This window comes from Saccopteryx leptura, chromosome 2, assembly GCF_036850995.1.
Source record: "Saccopteryx leptura isolate mSacLep1 chromosome 2, mSacLep1_pri_phased_curated, whole genome shotgun sequence".
In the NCBI taxonomy this organism is placed as follows: domain Eukaryota; kingdom Metazoa; phylum Chordata; class Mammalia; order Chiroptera; family Emballonuridae; genus Saccopteryx; species Saccopteryx leptura.
The window spans coordinates 183,150,731-183,174,451 of record NC_089504.1 but is presented as its reverse complement, the minus strand read 5'-3'; the positions used below and the strand labels follow the sequence as shown (position 1 = coordinate 183,174,451).

The 23,721-nt window shown below is 47.5% G+C and overlaps 1 protein-coding gene across 2 annotated transcripts; it reads left to right on the top strand.

Annotated features, from left to right (window-relative positions):
• Positions 1 to 338: 338 nt before the first annotated feature.
• On the top strand, positions 339 to 19,781 carry CALCOCO1 (calcium binding and coiled-coil domain 1). Of its 2 annotated transcripts, none has more exons than XM_066369651.1 (15): positions 339 to 387; positions 2,965 to 3,143; positions 3,471 to 3,573; positions 5,151 to 5,341; positions 7,750 to 7,908; positions 8,286 to 8,434; positions 10,894 to 10,984; positions 14,154 to 14,309; positions 15,023 to 15,277; positions 15,726 to 15,851; positions 16,321 to 16,410; positions 16,766 to 16,874; positions 17,079 to 17,278; positions 17,668 to 17,774; positions 18,762 to 19,781. In XM_066369651.1, the coding sequence occupies exons 2-15, from the start codon at positions 2,988 to 2,990 to the stop codon at positions 18,931 to 18,933; spliced, it is 2,064 nt and encodes a 687-aa protein (XP_066225748.1). In that variant the 5' UTR covers positions 339 to 387; positions 2,965 to 2,987; the 3' UTR covers positions 18,934 to 19,781. The 2 variants fall into 2 exon arrangements, with proteins under 2 accessions (XP_066225748.1, XP_066225747.1); XM_066369650.1 differs by having other exon boundaries at positions 16,315 to 16,410.
• The last annotated feature ends 3,940 nt before the right edge of the window (positions 19,782 to 23,721 follow it).

Sequence of the window (23,721 nt, the reverse complement as noted above, 5' to 3'; positions counted from 1 at the left end):
CGTTAGAGCAGTAACAACTCCCTAACCCCCTACCACGCACTTGACAAACCACCAGTCACCACTAATACAGCCTGCCCCTCGTAAGGAATCATGGGCTATGAAGTCCTCTGATGCACATACCCTCGTTTGCTGTCATGGAAGCGAAAACTATGCTTCCCAGAATGCAATGGTGAGGCCGCCGCCACGAGCGCCCTCTTCTCCGCCCTCCTTGCGCATGGCCTCCTGGGATGTGTAGTCCCCGATCCAAATTGGCTCGCCAGTAAAAGGCTGTGGGGGATCCACAAACCCCAGAAGTCCTCGCGCCCGCTCTTCTCCCGCCCCTCTCTGAGTCGGAGTGCTGTTTTTGTCGTTGGTGAAAGGTGAGGGAACAGCTGATACGTCTGTAGGGTAAGAAACTTGGCCTAATTTGGGGGCGACCTTATGGGGAGTCACTCCACTCTCCGGTTTGTGAAAGGATAAGCTGAGGGGACTGTAGAAGGGGGATGCAGGAGCGTTTGGGTTTTAATACTTTCCGTTCTGGAGAAGCCACCCCACTGTTTTGGGAGTGCTTGGTCTCAAGGCAGCCCCAATCAAAGGGATGCCCCCGTCACTGTTCTCACCTTCCTCTCCGTTCTTCTTTTAAAAGCTTGGGACGCTTAAAGGGGTTGGGGGAGGCTGAAATCTTTTCTTATTCTCCCCTATGCAAGACCTGGCCCTCAGAAACCTTCCCTTTACCCCTCCACCCTTCACCAATCCAAAGGCCTTTACTATGTGACTCATTGGGGAGAAAACCTTACAAGGTGTACAATGTCAAGGAAACCTAGGCCCCTGCAGAGTGGGGTGACGGTACCCCACCATAGGAACACCTCAATCTGGCTACACACATATACCTTGGATGCCCAGAGCTCTCTTTCAGGCCTGAGGAATGTTTCCAGCTGTTAAGGATTTTATTTGTGGCGAGTATTTGAGATTTCCCAGGCTTAGATTTTTGGAATAACTTATCCCTTCTTAAGAAAGCCAGAGAACTGTATTTGGAGAATACATGAACTAGTTTTAACTAGAGATTTTTAAGAGAGATGAAAATTCAAAGAAACCTCTTTTCCCCATTTCAGTCTAGTTTGGAAGCAAAACTTGCTCCTTTTTGTTGAGCTGGCTTACATTTCCATGTATACTGAGCATCTGTCTTCTTTTAAAGTTCTTGCTCCCCCCCCCCTTTCTTCAGTCTGGTGTGGGTTCGTGATGTTTGGGGGCGTGTACATGATTAGTGGCTGTGGCTCACCGGACACAGTCAGCTGGGGCTGACACAGGATGATTACTGGGTTAGAGAGGAGGGAGGAGGATGGCCATCTCACAGCCCTGGCCTTGGGAGTTCTCTTGATTGTTACTATCTTTCCTCACCCCAGCCCCATTCCAATTAACTCTCCCCACCTAACTTCTCTCAATTTCCTCCTATAGTGTGCTTCCAGCTACTAATCCAAGCAGATGGAGGAATTCAGCACTTAGAATTGAGGCCAAGGGGAGCAGAGAGAAAATGGGAAGGGAAATACTGGGGTTAGGTTACATATAGTCAAACCAGTAGGTTTCTAATCCTGCTTCAAGCAAGACCAGAAGAAAAGAATGTTAGGTTCTTTTTGAACTATCTCTTCCTTCTCTCAACATTATATTTATATAAATATTCCCTTCTCAGGGCTCCTTACTTTCCACCTTCCAATCTGTCCCCTGTCCAGGGGTGGGGCTTTCCTGGCTCCAGGCCCCCACGTTCCACCTCCCCACACCACCACGTTCCTGCTGAGTGTTTCACTCCACCCTTGTAGCAGCCTCCTCCAGAATTCTTGACTTCCTGAAATAATGAAGTTGAGGACAGAACCTGCCTTTCCTTATATCCTCCCTTTCCTGTCTCTTAGATGAGAGTGGAAGCTGTTTTGGTTTGTTTTGTTTGTTTTAATGGGGTTAGACAGTTCAGAGAGGGGGCGAGAATAAGAGCTCAGGAGCCTAAGGATTGAACTGTTTTCCAACCCCACGCTATATTTTATATTTATTTATTTATTTATTTATTTTGTATTTTTCTGAAGTTGGAAATGGGAGGCAGTCAGACAGACTCCCGCATGTGCCCGACCGGGATCCACCCAGCATGCCCACCAGGGCGCGATGCTCTGCCGCAATCAGAGCCATTCTAGCACCTGAGGCAGAGGCCACAGAGCCATCCTCAGCACCTGGGCAAACTTTGCTCCAATAGAGCCTCGGCTCCGGGAGGGGAAGAGAGAGACAGAGAGGAAGGAGAGGGGGAGGGGTAGAGAAGCAGATGGGCACTTCTCCTGTGTGCCCTGGCCGGGAGTCAAACCCAGGACTCCCGCACTCCAGGCCAACGCTCTGCCATTGAGCTAACCGGCCAGGGCCCCCATGCTATATTTTAGCTCTGAGATCGCAATTATTACTTTCAGAGGTTAGTTGCTATTTTCAGATGTTATAGTCCTTCTGCTATACAGTTGGGTCGGCAAGCTCAGGAGTGCACAAGTAGACCTGCTCAGAATGAGGGTGCCCCACACCTCAGCTGGATTTTTAATTCAAGAGCCAGGAGATGTGAGGGATGGGGTCTGGACATGGAAACTGAAGAATTTGAAATGCTCAAGGATGTTAAGAGGCATGAAAGGAGGGACTAAGGAGGGCAGAGCCTGGGATACTGAGACTTGGTCAGCGGAGCTGTGAAAAGGGAGCACAAATTAGATCTTAACTCTAAGCAGAGTTTATGACTTAGAGTGGGTGTGATGTGAGACAGGATTAGGATTGACATGGAAGGCCAGCCAGACTTGTGTCCTGCAGGCTAAGAGTAACATCTCTAAAAGGGTCCTATAATCCTCAGGAACTGAATACTAAATATGACTTCATCTCCAGGTACAGTGACAGGGGCTATGGCTGGAAACGGATGGAACTGAGAGGGGAAAAGGGAATGGAGAAACTTTAGGATATTAACCTTTTGTTTCATAGGGGGCACATATCTCAAGGGAAGAATGGAAGAATCATCACTAAGCCGGGCACCATCTCGGGGTGGAGTCAACTTTTTAAATGTGGCCCGGACCTACATCCCCAACACCAAAGTGGAATGTCACTACACCCTTCCCCCAGGCACTGTGCCCAGTGCCAGTGACTGGATTGGCATCTTCAAGGTACACCTGGAAACCTTTATGGCTCAGGTTTATAGGCTGGTTGGAATAGGGAAAATGACTAGATTTTTGGATTCTCAACCTCATATTGACAGAGAAGAAGGGGAAAAGATGTCACAGATGACAGAGGCCATCTATCTATATAAGCAATGCTCATCTCCCCATTTAGCCTTGCTGTCTTTTGACACATTAGTGTCCCCCACTTTCCCTGTCTCTCATCCTTGCCACTGTAACACCATCTTTTCCTCCCATTTAATCCCTCAGCCCTTTCTACCACCTATAGCTGGTAGTTCCATCACCCTAGTCCTCTCTCACCTTGGACTTTCACAGGTAGAGGCTGCCTGTGTTCGGGATTACCACACATTTGTATGGTCTTCAGTGCCTGAAAGTGCAACTGACGGCTCCCCCATTCATGCCAGTGTCCAGTTCCAAGGTACAAGGGAAGATGGAGAACCAGGAGGGAGGGGTTAAGGTTTGGAAAAAGGAAGTGGGCTCAGAAACATGAAAGGCACAGAGAACAAGAAAAAATAAGTGCAAATAAATTAAATAAGAAATATATATTGCCTGACCTGTTGTGGTGTAGCGTATAAAGTGTCAACCTGGAACGCTGAGGTCACTGGTTCAAAACCCTGGGATTGCCTGACCAGGCGGTGGCACAGTGGATAGAGCATCGGACTGGGATGCGGAAGACCCAGGTTCGAGACCCCAAGGTCGCCAGCTTGAGCGAGGGCTCATCTGGTTTGAGCAAAAGCTCACCAGCTTGAGCCCAATGTTGCTGGCTCGAGCAAGGGGTTACTTGGTCTGCTGAAGGCCCACGGTCAAGGCACATTAAAAAAAAAACAAACCAACAACAAAACAAAACCCTGTGATTGCCCAGTCAAGGCACATATGAGAGCCAGCTACTATGAGTTGATGCTTCCTGCTCCTCCTCCCTTCCCCTCCTCCTCTCTCTAAAATCAATAAATAAAAATCTTTTTAAAAAATAAAGAAAGAAAATATCCAACAGACTCAGCTGACATGGGATTATCTCAGAATTGATGACTTACGACTTATAGCAGGGATCCCCAAACTACAGCCCACGGGCCACATGTGGCCCCCTGAGGCCATTTATCCGGCCCCCGCCGCACTTCCAGAAGGGGCACCTCTTTCATTGGTGGTCAGTGAGAGGAGCATAGTTCCCATTGAAATATTGGTCAGTTTGTTGATTTAAATTTACTTGTTCTTTATTTTAAATATTGTATTTGTTCCTGTTTTGTTTTTTTACTTTAAAATAAGATATGTGCAGTGTGCATAGGGATTTGTTCATAGTTTTTTTTTTTTTATAGTCCGGCTCTCCAACAGTCTGAGGGACAGTGAACTGGCCCTCTGTGTAAAAAGTTTGGGGACCCCTGACTATAGACGGAAGGATCTATAGAGTACAACTAACCCCACCTCCTATTGAAAGAAGTAGGAACTAGGGGTAGGGAAGAGGTAAAGGTGCTATCATATGTTAAGAAGAAGGTGGTCATTTGATTCTGAAAGGCCTGGGTTCAAATCAACTCTAATACTTATAAGCTGTTTGACACTGGGCAAATTATTTAACCTCTCTGTGTCTATTATGTTAACATTAAAATAAGCTACATCTACTAAAAGGGATGCTTGGTTTAAAGGGACACTGAGAGGATTTTAAATGATATAGAGAAAACTGTTAGCACAGTAACTGGTACATGATGAGCAACAGTGACTGGTACATGGTGAGCAGTCAATAAAGAGTAACTAGCATTATTATTATTATTATTAAGGAAGGTAGGTTTAAGAAACAGAGGAAGGAAAGGACTAGGCAGAAAGGAGGGAGAAGAGTATCCCCAGGAACAGAAATAGCCTGTGGGAGGTGGAGAGGAGAGAAAACATGGAACAAAGAGCAGGGGCCAGAGCCAAAGACAGTGACTAATAAAATACAACAAAGGTACCTGCTGAGCATGGAGGGCCTGGGGTCATACTGGGGTCCTGGGTCCATTCTTCTTCCCACAGCCAGCTACCTGCCCAAGCCAGGAGCCCAGCTCTACCAGTTTCGATATGTGAATCGCCAGGGTCGGGTGTGTGGGCAGAGCCCTGCTTTCCAGTTCCGAGAGCCAAGGCCCATGGATGAACTGGTGACTGTTGAGGAGACTGATGGCGGCTCTGATATCCTGCTAGTTGTCCCCAAAGCAACTGTGTTGCAGGTAAGAACAGAGCAACAGAGCATGGAGTTGCATGGGAGTCAGTGGACAGCATGGCAAGAGGCCTTTTCCCACTCACCCTCCCCTCAGCTGTAGCTTCAACTGAAGACCTCACTGGGAGTTATACAAAAGTCTTATCTTCAAGAAAGTCTCAATGTAACATAGACATGAACATGTCGGGCAGGAAAGCAAGCCACCATTACTCAAGATTTCACAAGAACTCTATGAGTGTTCCTTCTTTTAAGTGCTACATCCTGCTCTAGGCCCTAGAAGAAAATGCAAAGAGTTAAGGGAGGCCACTCCAGGGAATGAATGACAAGAGGAAGGGGCAGATGAGACCCACTTCCAGGACAGGTGAGGAGTAAGAACAGATATTCAGGACCCCAGACCTGCTCCATCCAATACCAGAGGCACTATCCACATGTGCCTCTTTAATACTTGAAACTTGACTATTCCAAATTGAAATGTACTGTATGGGTAAAACACTTTCTGGATTTTGAAGACCTACTATTAAAAAAAAAATCTGCATGCTATTTTATTTTGATTAGATGTTGAAATAATATTTTGGATAGACTGAGCCTGACCAGGTGGTGGCACAGTGGATAGAGCATTGGACTGGGAAGCAGAGGACCCAGGTTCGAAATGCCGAGGTTGCCGGCTTGAGTGCGGGCTCACTAGCTTGAGCAAGGGGTCGCTGGCTTTAGCATGGGATCATAGACATGACCCCATGGTCGCTGGCTTGAAACCCAAGGTTGCTGGCTTGAGCCCAAGGTCACCTGCTTGAGCAAGGGGTCACTCGCTCCGCTGTACACCCCCCCCCCCCAGTCAAGGCACATATGAGAAAGCAATCACCGAACAACTAAGGAGCTTCAACGTAGAATTGATGCTTCTCATATCTTTCCCTTTCTGTCTGTCTATCCCTATCTGTCCCTCTCTCTGACTCTCTTTCTGTCTCTGTCAAAAATATACATATATTTTTAATAGACTGAGTTAGATAAAATATTGTTAAAATTATTTCACCTGTGGCTTGACCTGTGGTGGCACAGTGGATAAAGCGTTGACCCTGGAATGCTGAGGTTGCCGGTTTGAAACCCTGGGCTTGCCTGGTCAAGGCACATATGGGAGTTAATGCTTCCTGCTCCTACCCCCTTCTCTCTCCCTTTCTCTATCTCTCTGTTCTCTCTCTAAAAATGAATAAATAAAATCTAAAAAAAAATATTTCACCTGCTTCTTTTTAGTACTTTTTAAAATATCTACTAGAAAATTTTAAGTCATATATGTGGCTCATATTATTTTTCTATTGGACCAAATAGAGAAGAGTTAGGAAGTAGAAGCAGATGTTAGCAAGGAAGACTTCCTGAAGAAAGGTGAAGACCAGCTAGGTGGGAAGGAAGTACACTCCCCAGATAAGAGGACAGGCCTGAGGAAGGCTCAGAAGAGGTAAACTGAATAGTTTGTCTTTGGTTTTGATAAACACCAGCCCTCTAGAACCCTGTGAACACATGGAGTCGACAAAAGAATAGGAAAAAGATGTTTATATCTTAACATTAGTCAGAGATGAGTAAGCTCCTAGACCATATTCTGTTTTAACATTCATCACTCTCATTACAATTATCTTGAAACAACCCAGGCTAAGGAATCACTTTACAAATGAGGACACAGATTTCAGAGAAGTTAAGTCATTTGTTCAGAGTCACATAGCTCATAAAAATTGTATTGGAGATTTAAACCTAGTGTCTGACTGCTGAATCAGTAGGTTAAAATTAGGGAAACCCATCTCTTGTCTGTGTGGATTTACAAAGACTTCTACCAGCTGAGGGATTCCTGCCATGGCTGAGCCAAGGAGGGTCCAACCCTCAGGTGGGAAAAAGTAAAAGAAGGGTGGGCAGTTAAGAGTGCCAGGAGCTGGTCCTGGCTGGGTGGCTCAGTGATGGAGCATTATCTGGCACACCAAGATCGCGGGTTTGATCCCTGGTCAGAGCACATACTAGAAGCAACCAATGAGTACACAGCTAAATGAAACAAGTTGATGCTTCTCTTTTTGTCTCTCTCACTCCCTCTCTCTCTCACTTCCTCTCTCTCTCTCCCCTCCTTCCTCTCTCCTCCTCTTCTCTCTCTTCCCCTCCTTCCCCTCCCTCTCTCTCTCTCTCTTTCTCTCTCTCTCTCTCTTTCTCTCTCTCGTCCTCCCCCCCCCTCAAATCAATGGAAAAATAAGTAAATAAATAAAATGAAGAGTGCCGGGACCTGGTGTGTCTGGTGGCTGGTGTACAGGATTCAATAGCACACAAACCTCTTTGTATTCTGTGATGCTGTGACTTCCCAATCCTGAAATGCATCTGCAGAGTGATGGGGATGGGACCTTGGAATGGGTGCTTCACAAGCACACCCCCTTCTTATCCTGCCCCCTGTAGAACCAGCTGGATGAAAGCCAGCAAGAGAGGAATGACCTGATGCAACTGAAGCTGCAGCTGGAGGGGCAGGTCACAGAGCTGAGGAGCCGAGTACAGGAGATTGAGATGGCTCTGGCAACTGCCAGGCAGGAGCACGCGGAGCTGGCAGAACAGTACAAGGTGGGATTTGGGCCGGGGGCAGAACAGGGCCCAGATGCTTACCCAAGGTCCAAAATCGGAAGCTGGTGAAGAGGAGATGTTAGTGGGCTTTCAAGATGGTTCTGGCATCAAATAGGTAAAAGGTGTAACAAGTGGGATTCTTGATATGATGGGAGACACATCCAGATTTGTAAAAGACTGGTTCTCTGAACACCGGAATGCTGAGGCAGAGTGGAAGTAGCTATATTCACTGGTAAGGGAATTTTCCCTTACAGTTTCTGATTCAAGGAAGATTACTGGGAAGATGGGTGGGAACAAACTTTGGTATGCTCCTAAGCCTTTGCTCCACTCTTTGAGATGAGTTTCAACTTTTCTCTTCTGGGGAACCTTAATTCCAGGAGCTTTCCCAGTCCTATGGGGAACTCACAGAAGAGAGGGACATGTTGAGCCAGCAACAGGGAGACCATGTGACACACATCCTGGAACTGGAAAATGACATCCAGACCATCAGTGAGAAAGTGCTTACAAAGGAGGTGGAGCTGGACAGGTGAGAGTCCTCCTCTACCCCATTGCTTCCTGTCATTTTTCCTGTGCCCCTGGAAATCCAGCCTCCTGTTTCAAGCAGGCAGTCCTGCTCTCTGTCTCAGATGGTTTCCCTTTTCTTTCTCAACCTCACTTAGGGTATTTCAATTACTGAGATTATCTTTTACTGCTTTACTATCTTCCATCTTTCCTAACTTATTCTGTATTCCTCACCTTCAGAAGTAATTGTAGTTACTATTTATTGTGTAGCAAAGGCTAAGCAGGAGCTAGGAGTAGAGGATTTGAAAAAAAGAATGGATAGAACAGTCAATACAAGATAAGAAAAGATAAGATTTCAGATTTTACCACAGCAAAGAATAAAATGACTTTGTTCTCACTGTTAGGAAATGTTAGAATGAATGGTCTATGAATTTTATGGACTCTCTCCTGAAAAAAAAGTATAAATTGTAAACTTTTACCATTGGGAGGAATGTAAGGTATTTAACAGGGTATGGAGGAGAAGATCATTACTTGAGAGGCAGCCTCTTTCACTGTCAGATGTCTGTCATTTTTGTATCTCTGTGTTGATCCAATCTCTGCCAAACTGTACCCTTCACCCTTTGGTCCTAGTTTAGACCTCTAGAGCCACACTAAATAAATTTCTTTCTTCTACCAGACAACTATTATTTCTATCAAATAACACAAATATTGACCTCTTCCCCTGCTTGTTCTTCAGATTTTCACCAAGAGAAATACTCTAGTTATTTCTTCCATCAAATGATGTAATTAAGTTTCTTTCATTCAGTAAATGGTAGCTTTGATTTTATTTTTTTTCATTGATTTGAAAGAGAGACAGCCTGACCAGGTGGTGGAGCAGTGGATAAGAGCATTGGCCTGGGATGCTGAGGACCTAGATTCGAAACACCAGGGTCGCTGGCTTAAGCACAGGCTTATACAGCTTGAGCGTGGAATCATAGACATGACCCATGGTCGCTGGCTGGAGGCCAAAGGTCTCTGGCTTGAGCAAGGGGTTACTGGCTCAGCTGAAGCCCCCTGGTCAAGGCACATATGAGAAAGCAATCAATGAACAACTAAGGCACTGCAACAAAGAATTGATGCTCTCATCTCTCTCCCTTCCCATCTCTGTGTGTGTGTGTGTGTGTGTGTGTGTGTGTGTGTGTGTGTGTGTCTCTCTCTCTCTAACAAGAGAGAGAGAGAGAGAGAGAGAGAGGAAGTGGGGGGAGAGAGAGAGAAGCACCCACTCTAGTTGTACACTCATTAGTTGCTTCTAGTATGTGCCCTGATCAGGAGATCTAACCCACGACCTCGGCGCACTGGGATGATGCTCTATCCACTGAACCATCTGGCCAGGACCTGGCTGTTATCTTTTTAAAACTCTAAAGGAAAAATGCATTCTGTCCAAGGCCCAGAATAAAAAGTGAGTTGATCCCTGAGGCTCTTTAGTCCAGGACATGTTAATCTTGCCCTAGGGAGATACTAAATGTCTAGGTTCTAAATCATGGAATAGAAAAGGAGGGATCAGCCTGGCCAGGGAGTGGCACAGTGAATAGAGCATTAGACTGGTACACAAGAAGACCCCGATTCAAAACCCCAAGGTCATGAGCTTGAGCGCAGACTCACCAGCTTGAACACAGGGTCACTGGTTTGAGCATGGGATCATAGACATGACCCTATGTCACTGGCTTAAGCCCAAAGGTCGCTGGCTTAAACAAGGGGTCACTCGCTCTGCTGTAGCCCCCAGTCAAGGTACATATGAGAAAGTAATTAATGAACAACTAAGGTGCTGCAGGGAAGAATTGATGCTTCTCATCTCTTTCCCTTCCTGACTGTCTTTCCCTGTCTGTCCTTCTCTCTCTCTCTCTCTCTCTGCCATAAATAAATTAAGTTTTGATAGTTTTTAATAGTTGAAATATTTTTGATATGTGAAAAATAGGTGAAACTAAAATGTTGTTCTTAAATAAAATTTTATTGGAATAGCCATGCTCATTTATTTACTTCTTATCTATGGCTGACTCCTCAGGACAATGACAGAGTTGAGTAGTTGCCATAGAAACCACATGGTCTACAAAGCCTAAAATATTTACTATTGAGCCTTTTACAGGAAAAGTCTGCCAACTTCTAATCTAGACCAAAAGTTTATAATCAACAATGGCTGTCCCTTGTCTAGAAAAGACTGGATTCTGGTCTCCTGACTAACACAAAACCAAGGAGCCATCAACAGATCATTTCTTAAAATGATATATAAAAAGAAAAGAAAAACTTTATATCTAGATTGTCCTCCGGAATCAGGAATGTTGGGTACTTGGGGCTTAGAACTCGGTTTGGGAATTGGAGTGTGCCAGAGAAAAGTGGGGGTCTGAACCTTCTAGGCACCAGTAAAAGAGCTCAGGACAGAAGTTTGAGTACTTCATTTCTTCTCTGGTGAGCGGTCAGTTATCTGATATTCTGTCCCCCAATTCATAGGGTTAGAGACACAGTGAAGGCCCTGACTCGAGAACAAGAAAAGCTCCTTGGGCAGCTAAAGGAAGTGCAAGCAGACAAGGAGCAAAGCGAGGTAAGGGCTCACTCAGGGTTGGTTTGCCTTCTCAATTGTTCCGGTGTTTATTGAGTGCCTTCTGAGTGATGGGCACTAAAGGGGATAAAAATGTAAAGAAACATCACGTACACGCTCCTAGGGAACTAAGTCATATACATAAATCAGGATTAGTCAAGGGGGAATGTAAGTATCAACAGAAAAGTGTGATAAAGTGTTCTGATGCTCCACAGAGGTGAATGTGAGCACATCTTGTTAGAGACATTAGCAGGGACTTTTAAAAGAGGGGCATAGGCCTGACCAGGTGGTGGCACAGTGGATATGCATCTGACTGGAACACGAAGACCCAGGTTCGAAACCCTGAGGTTGCTTGAGTGCGGGCTCATCTGGCTTGAGTGTGGGGTAGCTGGCTTGAACGTGAGATCATGGACATGACCCCGTGGTTGCTGGATTGAGCCCAAAGGTCGCTGGCTTGAAGCCCAAGGTCACTGACTTGAGCAAGGGGTCACTCGCTCTGCTGTAGCAACCCCCTGTCAGGGCACATATGGGAATGCAGTCAATGAACAACTAAGGTGTCACAACAAAGAATTGATGCTCCTCATCTCTCTTCCTGTCTGTCCCTCTCTGTCTCTGTCAAAAAAAAAAAAAAACTCAGAAAAAATAATAAAAGAGGGGCAGAGTCTGACCAGATAGTGGCGCAGTGGATAGAGCATTCGCCTGGGATTCTGAGGACTCAGGTTTGAAACTTTGAGGTCACTGGCTTGAGCATAGGCTCATATGATTTGAATATAGGGTTGCTGGCTTGAGCGTGAGATCATACACAGGACCCCATGGTCACTGGCCTGAGCCCAAAGGTCACCAGCTTGAAGCCCAAGGCCACTGGCTTGAGCAAGTGGTTACTCTCTCTGCTATAGCCCCTGCACTGGTCAAGGCACATATGAGAAAGCAATCAATGAACAACTAAGGTGCCGCAATGAAAAACTGATGATTGATGCTTCTCATCTCTCTTTGTTCCTGTCTGTCTCTATCTGTCCCTCTCTGTCACTGTCTCTCGCTAAAAAATAAAAGAGAGAGATATAAACTAGCTTAGTATTTCTAAACATTTTTAGCAGCAGTGCTCTTTCTGCCCCATCCTCTGATGAAGTTTTACATCTTTGTTTTTGTTTTTTTTTCCAAAGTTAGAAGTGGGAAGGCAGTCAGACAAGACTCCCACATGCACCCCACTGGGATCCACCCGGCATGCCCACCAGGGGTGATGCTCTGCCCATCTGGGGCATTGCTCTGTTGCGGCCAGAGCCATTCTAGGCCATGGAGCCATCCTCAGCACCTGGGCCAACCTTGCTCCAAGGAGCCTTCGCTGCGGGAGGGGAAGAGAAAGACAGAGAGGAAGGAGAGGGGGAAGGGTAGAGAAGCAAATAGGCACTTCTCCTATGTGCCCTGATTGGGAATCAAACCCAGGACTTCCACATTCTGGGCTGACACTCCACTGCTGAACCAACCAGCCAGGGCAAAGTTTTACATCTTAAGTGGAACCTCACTGAATAAATAAGAGCAATATTTCATTACTATTTATTACTATATTTTTTATAAATTCAAATGTATAACATTTACATTTTTTTTTATTTTAATTTTATTTATTCATTTTAGAGAGAAAGAGAGCGAGAGAGAGAGAGAGAGAGAGAGAGAGAGGCAGGAAGCATCAACTCTCATATGTGCCTTGACCAGGCAAGCCCAGGGTTTCGAACCAGCAACCTCAGCGTTCCAGTTCGATGCTTTATCCACTGCACCACCACAGGTCAGGCCCAACATTTACATTTAAGGTAATGAAAGCAATTAGATAATTTTGATGGATACCAAACTTTGAAATTGGAGGTTGTGGATGACTGTTCGGTCAGCCTCAGCAGCTAATGTAGTTCTGTATTTTGTTTTAGTTGTACAATATTGAGAACACTTTGAGTCACATACAAGTAGGTGCAAATTGGTGACAGTTTTTAAACTATCCACCTGTGATCTCATTTTGCTCTTCACATCAATAGAAGGTACAATAGAAACTTTATTCTGAGCTTTGCACAAAAATGTATTAACCTGGAAACATGTCCGTGGATTGGTGATCTTCAAGGTTTTCACTCGTGAGTTTGTGCATTTCTTCACATAATTTTTAATATTTTAAAATATTCGAAGTTTAAATCAAATATTTGCAGAGCCTCTGAATGGCTTCCTCAGAACCCTAGGCTTCTGTGGAAGATTATTTGAAAACCTTTTGCTCAATAGTGAAGAACAGGTAGAATTTGAGTAGACAGATGAAGGGAGGCCATCCTAGGAACAGAGGAAAACATGAGCAAAGGCTTACAATTCAGAACACTTTGGGCAGTTGAATATGTGGATGAAGAGTTTGAGATAAGCCCTGGTAAGATTGTAGAAAAGCATAATTTAATCTTTATTCTGTAAGCATTGAGAGGCATTGATGATTTTCAAGTAGGTGGCATGTACTCAGAGAAGATTAATCTGATTGTTTTGTGGGAAAGGAGCTAGTTGTGAAGTTTTTCAGTAGTCTAAGCAAGAAATGACCAGAGCCTGAGCTAACATGGCTGTGGCAATAGTAGAAAAGAGAGAATGGTCGTGAACAACAAGCAGGATGGAGAAGCAATAGGGTGTTCTGTGGGCCACTAGGGAGAGAACAGAGCCAAGCATGGCAGCAGTGGGGCCAGCTTGAGTCACTTGGGTATTAGTTTGAACTATGGACAGAAATACAAGTGGAAAGAACTAGGGTTGAATGGGAGGTAGAATATGCTGAGTGTGTGGGGCCTGGAGGACATTTAGATTGTTTGCTTTAACCCTTAAAGTAGTGAGTATTTTGTTAACCCTTGGAGTGAGGATGTACATGAACATTTGTACTACTCAAAGGGTTAAAAGAAAAAGTAGGAAAGCAGAAATGGGACCCGGGATACCTAGATTTATGTAAGACCTTGGGCTGTGGCACTGGGTAACGCATTTAGGAAGCTGGAGATTGGATGTTCATGATTGAGTCGCTTTGAGCTGAGAACCCAAGAAGGGCTGGCAAGAGCAGAATGCTTGAGTTTGTGTTAAATCTGAGAAGTGGAATCTTGACCTCTCTTATCACAGTGGTTCACCTCCTTAGCTACCCCAGATACATATACTCCTTTCCTTACCTACTCTCCACCTCCTTCAGGCTGAGCTCCAAATGGCACAACAGGAGAATCGTCACTTGAATTTGGAGCTTCAGGAAGCCAAATGCTGGCAGGAGGAGCAGGTTGCTCAGACCCAGCGACTGAAAGACAAGGTGGCCCAGATGAAGGACACCCTAAGCCAGGCCCAGCAGCGGGTGGTGAGTGAAGCCCCTAGGCAATAAGAAGTAGAGAAAGCCTGACCAGGCGGTGGTGCAGTGGATAGAGCATCAACCTGGGACACCAAGGACCCAGGTTCAGAACCCTGAGGTCGCCGGCTTGAGTGTGGGATCATTGACATGACCCCATGGTTGCTGGCTTGAGCCCAAGGTCGCCAGCTTGAGCAAGGGGTCACTGGTTCAGCTGGAACCCCCAGTCAAGGCACATATGAGAAAGCAAACAATGAACAACTAAGGTGTCACAACTATGAGTTGATGCTTCTCATCTCTCTCCCTACCTGTTTCTCTGTCTCTGTCTCTCTCTCTCTCTTGCTAAAAAAAAAAAATGTAGAGAAAGTTCCAAGGGCTAATTATAGAAAAGTCTAGAGAAAGACATGGCTAGCCTGACCTGTGGTGGCGCAGTGGATAAAGTGTCGACCTGGAAATGCTGAGGTCGCTGGTTCGAAACCCTGGACTTGCCTGGTCAAGGCACATATGGGAGTTAATGCTTCCAGCTCCTCCCCCCTTCTCTCTCTCTGTCTCTCCTCTCTAAAATGAATAAATAAAATTAAAAAAAAAAAAAAAGACATGGCTAAAGACTAACATCCCTATTCTGAGTCCTGATGCAGTGGGGCAGGAGAGAGCCTACTTACTACCTTCCTGGTTCACAAAGACTCACTTGGAGCCCTGATCTCCATCTCTTCCTTTCTCCTGAGGCTGAGCTGAAGTCCCTGAAGGAGCAGCTTCGAGGAGCCCAGGAGCTTGCAGCCTCAAGCCAGCAGAAAGCTACCCTTCTTGGGGAGGAGTTGGCCAGCGCAGCGGGTGCCAGGGACCGCACCATAGCTGAGCTACACCGCAGTCGCCTGGAAGTGGCTGGAGTCAACGGCAGGCTGGCTGAGCTCAGTCTGCATCTGAAGGAGGAAAAAAGCCAGTGGAGCAAGGAGCGGGCAGGGATGCTGCAGAATTTGGAGGTAGAGATGGGGAGAGCTGACAGGCTCACTTCCCGTCCCTCCACCTCTTTGTGGTCAGATCTCCTAAGAGGAGAAAGGGGGGAATGGGAGCCTCAGAAAACTTAGGGATGCGGAGGGGCTGTGAGGGAGGAACATTTCACTATCCAGGCTTGACCCATCCCTAAACAGAGTGTCCCAACCCTGATCTTCATAGCACCTTCCTTGGTTACCATCTTCATTCAGAAACATTTACCGTCCTAGGCACAGAGCCTGTGCTAATACCCATTACTGATCATCAAGGCACCTTGCTTTCAGATCCTTTCCTTCATTCGCAGGTTAAAGGGAATGAGGATAGCAAGAAGGGGAAATTGCTCCCAGAAGACTTGGTTAAATAAAGGAAGGGTCACAGTGAGGGACCAGGGGCGTCCCTGTTCCTTCACCCTCCCATTTTCCTCTGGCCATCTCCCAGGCAGAGAAGGACAAGATCCTGAAACTGAGTGCAGAGATACTTCGGCTAGAAAAGGCAGTTCAAGAGGAGAGGACACAGAATCATATGCTCAAGACTGAACTGGCACGGGAAAAGGATTCTAGCCTGGTGAGGCACCCCCAAATCCTGGTCCTCCTGAGGCCAGTACCCCTCCTTCTGTCTTAAGTGTCAGCTCAAAAGAGCCAGGTGCTCGCTTGTATGTTGGGCAGCCCCTTACTTGCACACCTCCCAGCCCTCATTGGTTTGAAACATGCCATGTTTCTGGTCTCAGGCCATACATTCTGGGACTAGTAGTGATGACTCAGGAGGATTAAAGAGTATCCCTGCTTTGCTCCTGCAGCCCAGCCCAAGTCATCCAGGTCCACACTCAAGAGGGCAGAGACTGAATCTCCCGTGGCCAAGAAAAGGGGCTCATGGAAAAAGTGTTGGGGCTTCTCCTGTATGTGTTGAGGCAAGGGAGGAATGAAGGCACCGAGAGGCGTGATTAATGGGTTGTTGGGTCCAGGTCCCAGAGCCCAGGTTTTCCAAAGTACATTCTAGGCTCCAAACTGCATTTGGCCCTTTTCCTCAGGTGCAGTTATCAGAGAGTAAGCGAGAGCTGACCGAGCTGCGGTCTGCCCTGCATGTGCTCCAAAAGGAAAAGGAGCAGTTGCAGGAGGAGAAGCAGGTGAGGACCCAGAACCCAGGCCCCCTGGTTGCCAGAATGGAGGGCTTGAGGGCTAGAAACTGTGTCTTCTTATCCCTTAGCTTAGAAACTGGTATCTCTAAGAGGGCCCAGAAGCTAAAAATGGGAACATTATCAGCTGATTTGACAGGACAGGATGATTGCTGGGGGAAGGGAGGGATGTAGGGGGAAGGAAGGCCCTTGGGTAAATGGGAATCTACCTTAAGCTGCCCTACCTTGGTGAAGGTGTCTAATCCTCAGAAGCTCAGAGTTCATCTTGAACGCAGGAGAAGGTTGTACAGGGAAGCAAGGTTAGCTTCTTCCCAGCCTCTCACACCTCTTTCCTTCCCAACACCAGGAACTGCTGGAGTACATGAGAAAGCTGGAGGCCCGCCTTGAGAAGGTGGCAGATGAGAAGTGGAATGAGGACGCTGCTACAGAGGATGAGGAGGCAGCTGCAGGGCTGAGTCTGTATACCCCCAATCTTGTGACACCTCTTGGGGAAAGTTTCATGTGATTCACTGGAAACTTCCTTTGCCTTCTGTTTTGCCTTTTTCCTTCCCAGACTCTGGCCCCTGTCTTTTAACTGTATACTTTATCCAAAGGATTCAGAACTGATCCAACCCTCTAACAGTGTATCCTTCTTTCTCTGCCCACTCCCTTGCCTACAGGCTGCCCAGCTGCTCTGACAGACTCAGAGGATGAGTCCCCGGAGGACATGAGGCTCCCACCATATGGCTTATGTGAGCGTGCTGACTCAGGCCCCTCTCCTGTTGGACCCCAAGAGGCCTCTCCCCTAGTTGTCATCAACCAGCCAGCTCCCATTGCTCCCCACCTCTCAGGGCCAGCCGAGGACAATAGCTCTGACTCGGTGAGCAGTGAGGAAGAATGGAACAGGGGCAGGGAGGGGGTGGTAGGGCCAAGCCCAATGACTCAGCCTCCATAGTAGGAAGACTTAGCCATATAGGACTCTCAGTTTTTCTTGGAGAAAAGAAGGCAGGCCCACCCTCTCTTCAAGGCTACCCAATGGACACCACCCCAAAACCCAATCTGACCCAAAAGCCTCACTACTGCCAGTCCCTACCCCCCACACATTCTCTGCTTATCCACCAGCTCCCTTCAAAACACCCTTCCTGCCCCACTCTTACTACAGCCCTCCGTTCTGTCCTGGCCTGGACAGCTTTCCTTAACTGTCCCAAAGTGCTACTCCCCCATCCTGGGATGCCACCCTAAAACCCAACCTATCTCTTCGGTGCCTAGGAGGCTGAAGATGAGAAGTCAGTCCTGATGGCAGCTGTGCAGAGTGGGGGTGAAGAGGCCAACCTGCTGCTTCCTGAATTGGGCAGTGCCTTCTATGACATGGCCAGGTGAATACAAAAAGGGGAGGACAGGAGGGAGGTGGGAGAATGCCAACAGAAGGGGCATCTGGGTGAACAGCCCCCAACACTTCCCCCAAACTCTTTCTTGCCCCAGCCAAGAAAAGGAGACATAGGTGTGGATGACACAGAAAATTACTCACCAGTCTAAATCCCAGGTGTCTTAGGTAATCCCTCCCCTCAGCTTATCAATACACATGCACTCAGAGGCCCTGCCTTAAACTGGCTTCTGTGTTGTTCTAGCACCATCTTCTGTGGAGCCCAAATTGCCCTGCATCCCCTCTCTCCTGCCCCTATCCCTTCCCCAACCACCAGGTAGGTACCTAGGCTCCATCGGGGGAGGAAGGGAGGTAGGTGACCAAGCTCCCCAGGGACAAGAACAGAGAGGAGACTGGGATCCATTTGACCACCCCTGAAATGCTGTCTCTCTCTCCTGACTTCCCTGAGAGACCCTTTGGGTGGTAAAGCTGCAGGGCTGGGGGATTCAGGTACCAGAGTGCCCCCTCTGCCTTCCTTTCTTCTGCAGGTCAAGAGGGGAAGGCAGAGGGAAGAGAGATTTTATCATCTAGTCCCCAGCTTTGCCTGGATGTGAGATGGGCTCAGGGAAGGGGGGTGATGCTGTCATCCTTCTTGGCTGGAGCAGGAAGATGAAGGACAATGTCAGACTCATTTTCAACCTCATTAGGCAGCAGACAGACAGAGATGGAGGGAGGAGAGCAGGAGTTTGGGGAAAGGGCTCTGTACTCTGGGACCAGCAGGAACTAAAGAAGAAGGGCACAGGGAATCGGGAAACTAAGGCCTCCAGTATTGTGGGGAGAAAGTTGTTGTGGAAGAGGCTAGGAGAGAGCACTACCAGGATGCTGTGTTAGGAACAGGGGAATCCGGAAACAGAGAAATGCGTGCGTCCCTCTCCCTGAGGTTTGCAAGTCAAGAAGAAAACAGAACACACTGACTCCTTTCCCCTCTGTCTCTCTTCAGTGGCTTTGCAGTGGGTCTCTTGTCGGAGGCCAGCACTGGGGGCACCCCTCCATGGAAGGAATGTCCCATTTGTAAGGAGCGCTTCCCAGCTGAGAGTGATAAGGATACCCTGGAGGACCACATGGATGGACACTTCTTTTTCAGCACCCAGAACCCATTCACCTTTGAGTGATCTCACCTTTCCCTAGTACAAGCACAAACACGCACGCGCACACACACACAGTCATACACAGACACACACTTAGGTCTCATGACTCTTTTCCAACACAGTGGGCTCCATGATACTCTGTTCCTAAGAACCACTCCTGTATGCTCTTTTTATCCCAAGCTCTCCAACCTCATCCTCTTCTACCCAGCTCTTTTGTTCAGGCAGGGCTTCCTCACGAAGGCAGTGGCTGAATTTACCCCCAGAAGTGGTTTTGGAGGAACCAGGATGGAGGAGGCCTGCCCTCGGGGGAAAGACTCAGCCCCTCCTAGCTCTGGTTGCTCTTGTCACACACCAGCCACCGCACAAGCCACCACCACCACCACCACTACACCTACACCTCACACACCCAGTCTCTGGGACCCCAAAGCCAATCCCTGGGGCACCCTTTCTTATTTGGAGTCAGTTCCCTGAGTTGGGGCCTGCATTGAGGCAGCAGCATGGACACCGTGCCCTCTCAGGTCTCTCAGTTGAGCTTCCTTGGTCCCTCTCACTGCCCCATTGCCATCTGCAGCCCATCCCAGCCTTTGCCCATACCATTAGGTATTAAGTGTGAAGGTTTCTTTTGTATTTTTGAGATTTTCTGAACTCTTATCTCCTGTTCCTCCCTGCCACCCCCCCCTCCCAGTGTCCTCACATGGAAAGAATAATGCATTGTGCCTTCTGTGAGGGATGGGGGAACCAATGGTCCCAAGTTTCCCCATTTCCCAGTCCTTCCTCTCCAGGTTCCCCCACAGCAATAAGAGCTCTCCCCAATATCCCAAAATATATTTATATGGTATGTATAACTCTTCTAATAAAATGTGTTGCCTGAACAGGCGGTGGTGCAATGGATAGAGCGTCGGCCTGGGATACTGAGGATCCAGGTTCAAAACTGCAAGATTGCTGGCTTGAGCACAGACTCATCCAGTTTGAGCACAGGGTCACTGGCTTGAGCCCAAGGTCGCTGGCTTGAGCAAGGGGTCTCTGGCTCGGGTGTAGCCCCCCCCCCCCCCCCCCGTCAAGGAACATACGAGAAAGCAATCAATGAACAGCTAAAGAGCCACAATGAAGAATTGATGCTTCTCATCTCTCTCCCTTCCTATCTGTCCTTGTCTGTCCCTCCCTCTATCTTGCTAAAAAAAAAATTGTGTGTGTGTGTGTGTGCTTACCATGAAGTGTGACTAAAGCAAAGAAGGGCTAGACACCTGGTTCTTAGACCTTGGTGGAGGGGCAAGGGAGGGAGGAGGTTCCAGGCAGGCTCTATCCTGTTATGCCTCCTGCTGTGCTGGCCACCAGTGGGAATAGGAGGAGGGAGGGATCTTTGTCTCAGGTGGAGGTCTGGCTAGAGGAGTACTGCAGTGAGGAAGGGAGCAAACTGTGGGTTGGTGTCAGCTTGCTCGGGGTTTAGTCGTGGAGGTGGGACCCAGGGTACAGGACCAAACTGCATTAGAAGTCAGGGGAGGTTTTCACCACTCAGACCTTCACCCTCTATAGCAGCCATCACTGTTCCTTGGGCCAAAGGACAGACATTACTCCTGTCAAGAGTGCACACCTTTGAGTATCCACTTAATAAAAAATGCCCTAAACCCTATGCCTCTAGAGACTATTTTATATTCTTCCCATCTCTGCCTTCCTCTCTTCTTCTGTTACCCTCCTCACACACCCATGCACACATTCTGACTCCACAATTACAAAAACACATTCGTTCACTCTAACCAGCTTCGCAGGCTAGCGCTAGACAGACACAGCATCATGAAGCATTTGTTAAGGACCTGCGTGCTCACAAGGCTCTGAGGAGTGCCTACAGCACATTGCACACCATCCCAGTAGCCCCCTTACCATCCACCCTGCATTCCCTTCAGAACCCCTGGGTGGGCCACTGCCACCTCACCATTCCCTCTACCTGCCTGAATCCCTCCCTCCCTTCCACCCCCCTTCCAGCCCCACCTGGATCACATCTTACATCCTTCCTTCTTCCCTCACATCACTGTCTCCTAGCAACCCCATCTCATTCCCTGAATCCCTTCCAAGGAAATTAGAGATAATGGATCTCTCCTCTCTCCATCTCAACTCCTCTTTATTGATCCTCCTTTAATGAAAGTTAATTATAACTGATTTAATTAATAGAATCCCTCTCTTTCTTTATTGCTTCCCGTATTAAGACTATTAATAAATATGAGCTGGGCTGACAGAGGCATCCATCACCTGCCTGGGATTCCCCCCATCCCTCTTTTTCCCCTCCCCTGTGTCTCCTCCCACTCTTGGCCTATAAACTTGCCGGGGTAGTGGGGGTTAATCAGAGAGGAATTATGAGCCAACATTTCCAGCAGGAGGTACATTTAATGAAATCACTTGTGATTTATGTCTGGGTGGTTAGGGAGGGAAGAATCTGGAACCCAGATATCCTGGCTTCCAGAAAGGTGGCCCCTGAGTGCAAAAGAGAAAGACAAAACAGGAACCCAGAGCCCCCACTCTCACCCACAGCCCCTGCTAAGGTACACACACCCCACTGGAGCCATAAGGGTAGCTGCACAAGGTCACTGACACACAGGCTGCCAAACTGAAAGCACTTAGAAGGACTGCAGCCTGGCTTTTGTTCTTTCCAGCCTCCAAAATTTGACAGGGGTCATTCTCACCTTTTTTCTCCCCAGCCCAGTTCTGCTTCACTTCCCTAAACCTGCCTCATGCTCCTTTCCTCTGTGAACAACCCCTCATCCCTCATCAGATGCCTCCACCCAGATATTTAGAGCCCCCAGCTGCTCCTATCTCTGCCCTTTGTATGGCTCCTGATGTGAAATCTGCATCTTCAGGATGGGAGTTCCCAGAAGCTGAGGGCCATTTCCCTTGCCTACCTAGGATCCAGGGCCTGGTCTTTGACAGAGGGAGCTCAGGGAGGGGTAATTGACTTCATTGGCAGGGAGGGAAGATACCTGGGTTTCAATCTGAGGTTTTTTTCCTACTTGTGTGGCATTTGGCAATTCAGCCTTTCTACTTGTTCCCCTGCTGAAATGGATCCTCTCTTTCTCCTTGCTTCCCAGCATCCATGCAGAAACTGATGGACCTGAATGGGCTTAAGAACTAGTGTGAGAGGAAAAGTCAGACCAAGAAGCAGCAAATAGGAATTTGAGTGTCATTATTTGGTAGGAGATGAATGAATCCAAACATTACTGCCCTCTGGCAGAACCTCAGTGGCTGGCTGTTACCTACGGGAATGTGAAGTGCAGACTGCTGAGTGCCAGTCAGGGTCTGCAGTCCCACTTTCCATTTCCCGTCCTATCCTAAGGAACCCTGGACTCCAGTTTTACAGAATCACTCCACAAAAATAGGCACTACATTTTTTTTTCTTTAGTGGGAGAGAGACAGGAAGGGAGAGAGATGAGAAGCATCAACTCATGGTTGCAGCTCCTTAAGTTGTTCATTGATTGCTTTCTCATACTTGCCTTGACATAGGGACTCCAAATTAGCCAGTGACCCCTTGCTCAAGCCAGCAACCTTGGGCGCAAGCCAGAGACCTGGGGGTCATGTCTGTGATCCCACACTCAAGCCAGTGACCCTGAGCTCAAGCTGGTGACTTTGGGGTTTCAAGCCTGGGTCCTCAGAATCCCAGGCCGATGTTCTATCCACTGTGCCACCGCCTGGTTAGGCTAGGCACTATTTTGGATGCCTCTGAACACGTTTTCCCCTCAGCTCAATGGACACCTCCTCCATGAAGCCCTACTTGACTTCATTCAGTTACATTTGAAATACTACATACAGCACTTGGTGAAAACATATTACATTATGTTTAGGCTCTGGCTGGGTAGCTTAGTTGGTCGTCCAATACACCAAGCTTGCAAGTTCAATCCCTAGTGATGGCCCATAAAGAATCAACCAATGAATGCATGAACAAGTGAAACAGCCTGACCAGGTGGTGGCGCAGTGAATAGAGTGTCAGACTGGGACACAGAGGACCCAGGTTTGAAACCCCAAAGTCACTGGCTTGAGCGTGGGGTCGCTAGCTTGAGCCCAAGGTTGCTGGCTTGAGCAAGTGGTCACTGGCTCAGCAGGAGCCCCCCAGTTAAATGGATAACTAAAGTGATACAATTAGAAGTTGATGCTTCTTATCTCTCTCCCTGTCTCTCTCTCTCTCTCTCTCTCTCAAAAAAAAAAAAAAAGACATAACTTGCTCAGAGGTCTCAACACTCAAATAGGGCTGCAGAGTAAGGATTATACGTGGTGTGTGAAGTGAGGCTAGAAACGTGGACTAAAAAGCATTTACTCATACATTCACTCAACAAATATTCATCGAGTGCTCACTGTGTGCCAGGTGTTGTTCTAGGCACTGAGAAACAGATAGGAATGCCTGCCCTCATGAAGCTTACACTCTATTGGTAGATCATAAAAGTCTAGAGAAACCAGTTAGCAACCCACTGTAATAACTCCAGGAAAAAATAGTGAGCATTGAACTTACGCTGTGTAAAAAGGAAAAGGGGCAGAATTGTTTAGGATGCAGAATTAATGAAACTTGGTGATAATTAGATATCAGAAGTGAACAAAAAAAGAGTCAATGCCTCCTCACCAGTGGTGGCACAGTGGATAGAGCATCAACCTGGGACGCTGAGGTCGCCAGCTTAAGTGTGGGATCATGGTTGCTGACTTGAGCCCAAAGGTCGCTAGCTTGAGCAAGAGTTCACCAGCTCAGCTGTGAGCCCCTACCCCCATCAAGGCAGGTAGGAGAAGTAATCAATGAACAACTAAAGTGCTGCAGCTATGAGCTGATGCTTTTCACCCTCT

Bases quoted from the DNA above. Each gene is read 5' to 3' on its own strand.
- CALCOCO1 (XM_066369650.1), top strand. From the start codon at position 2,988: ATGGAAGAATCATCACTAAGCCGGGCACCATCTCGGGGTGGAGTCAAC. The intron at 15,852-16,314 runs GTGAGGCACCCC...CCTTTTCCTCAG, and splicing joins GGGAAAAGGATTCTAGCCTG to GTGCAGTTATCAGAGAGTAA. The intron at 16,411-16,765 runs GTGAGGACCCAG...TCCCAACACCAG, and splicing joins AGTTGCAGGAGGAGAAGCAG to GAACTGCTGGAGTACATGAG.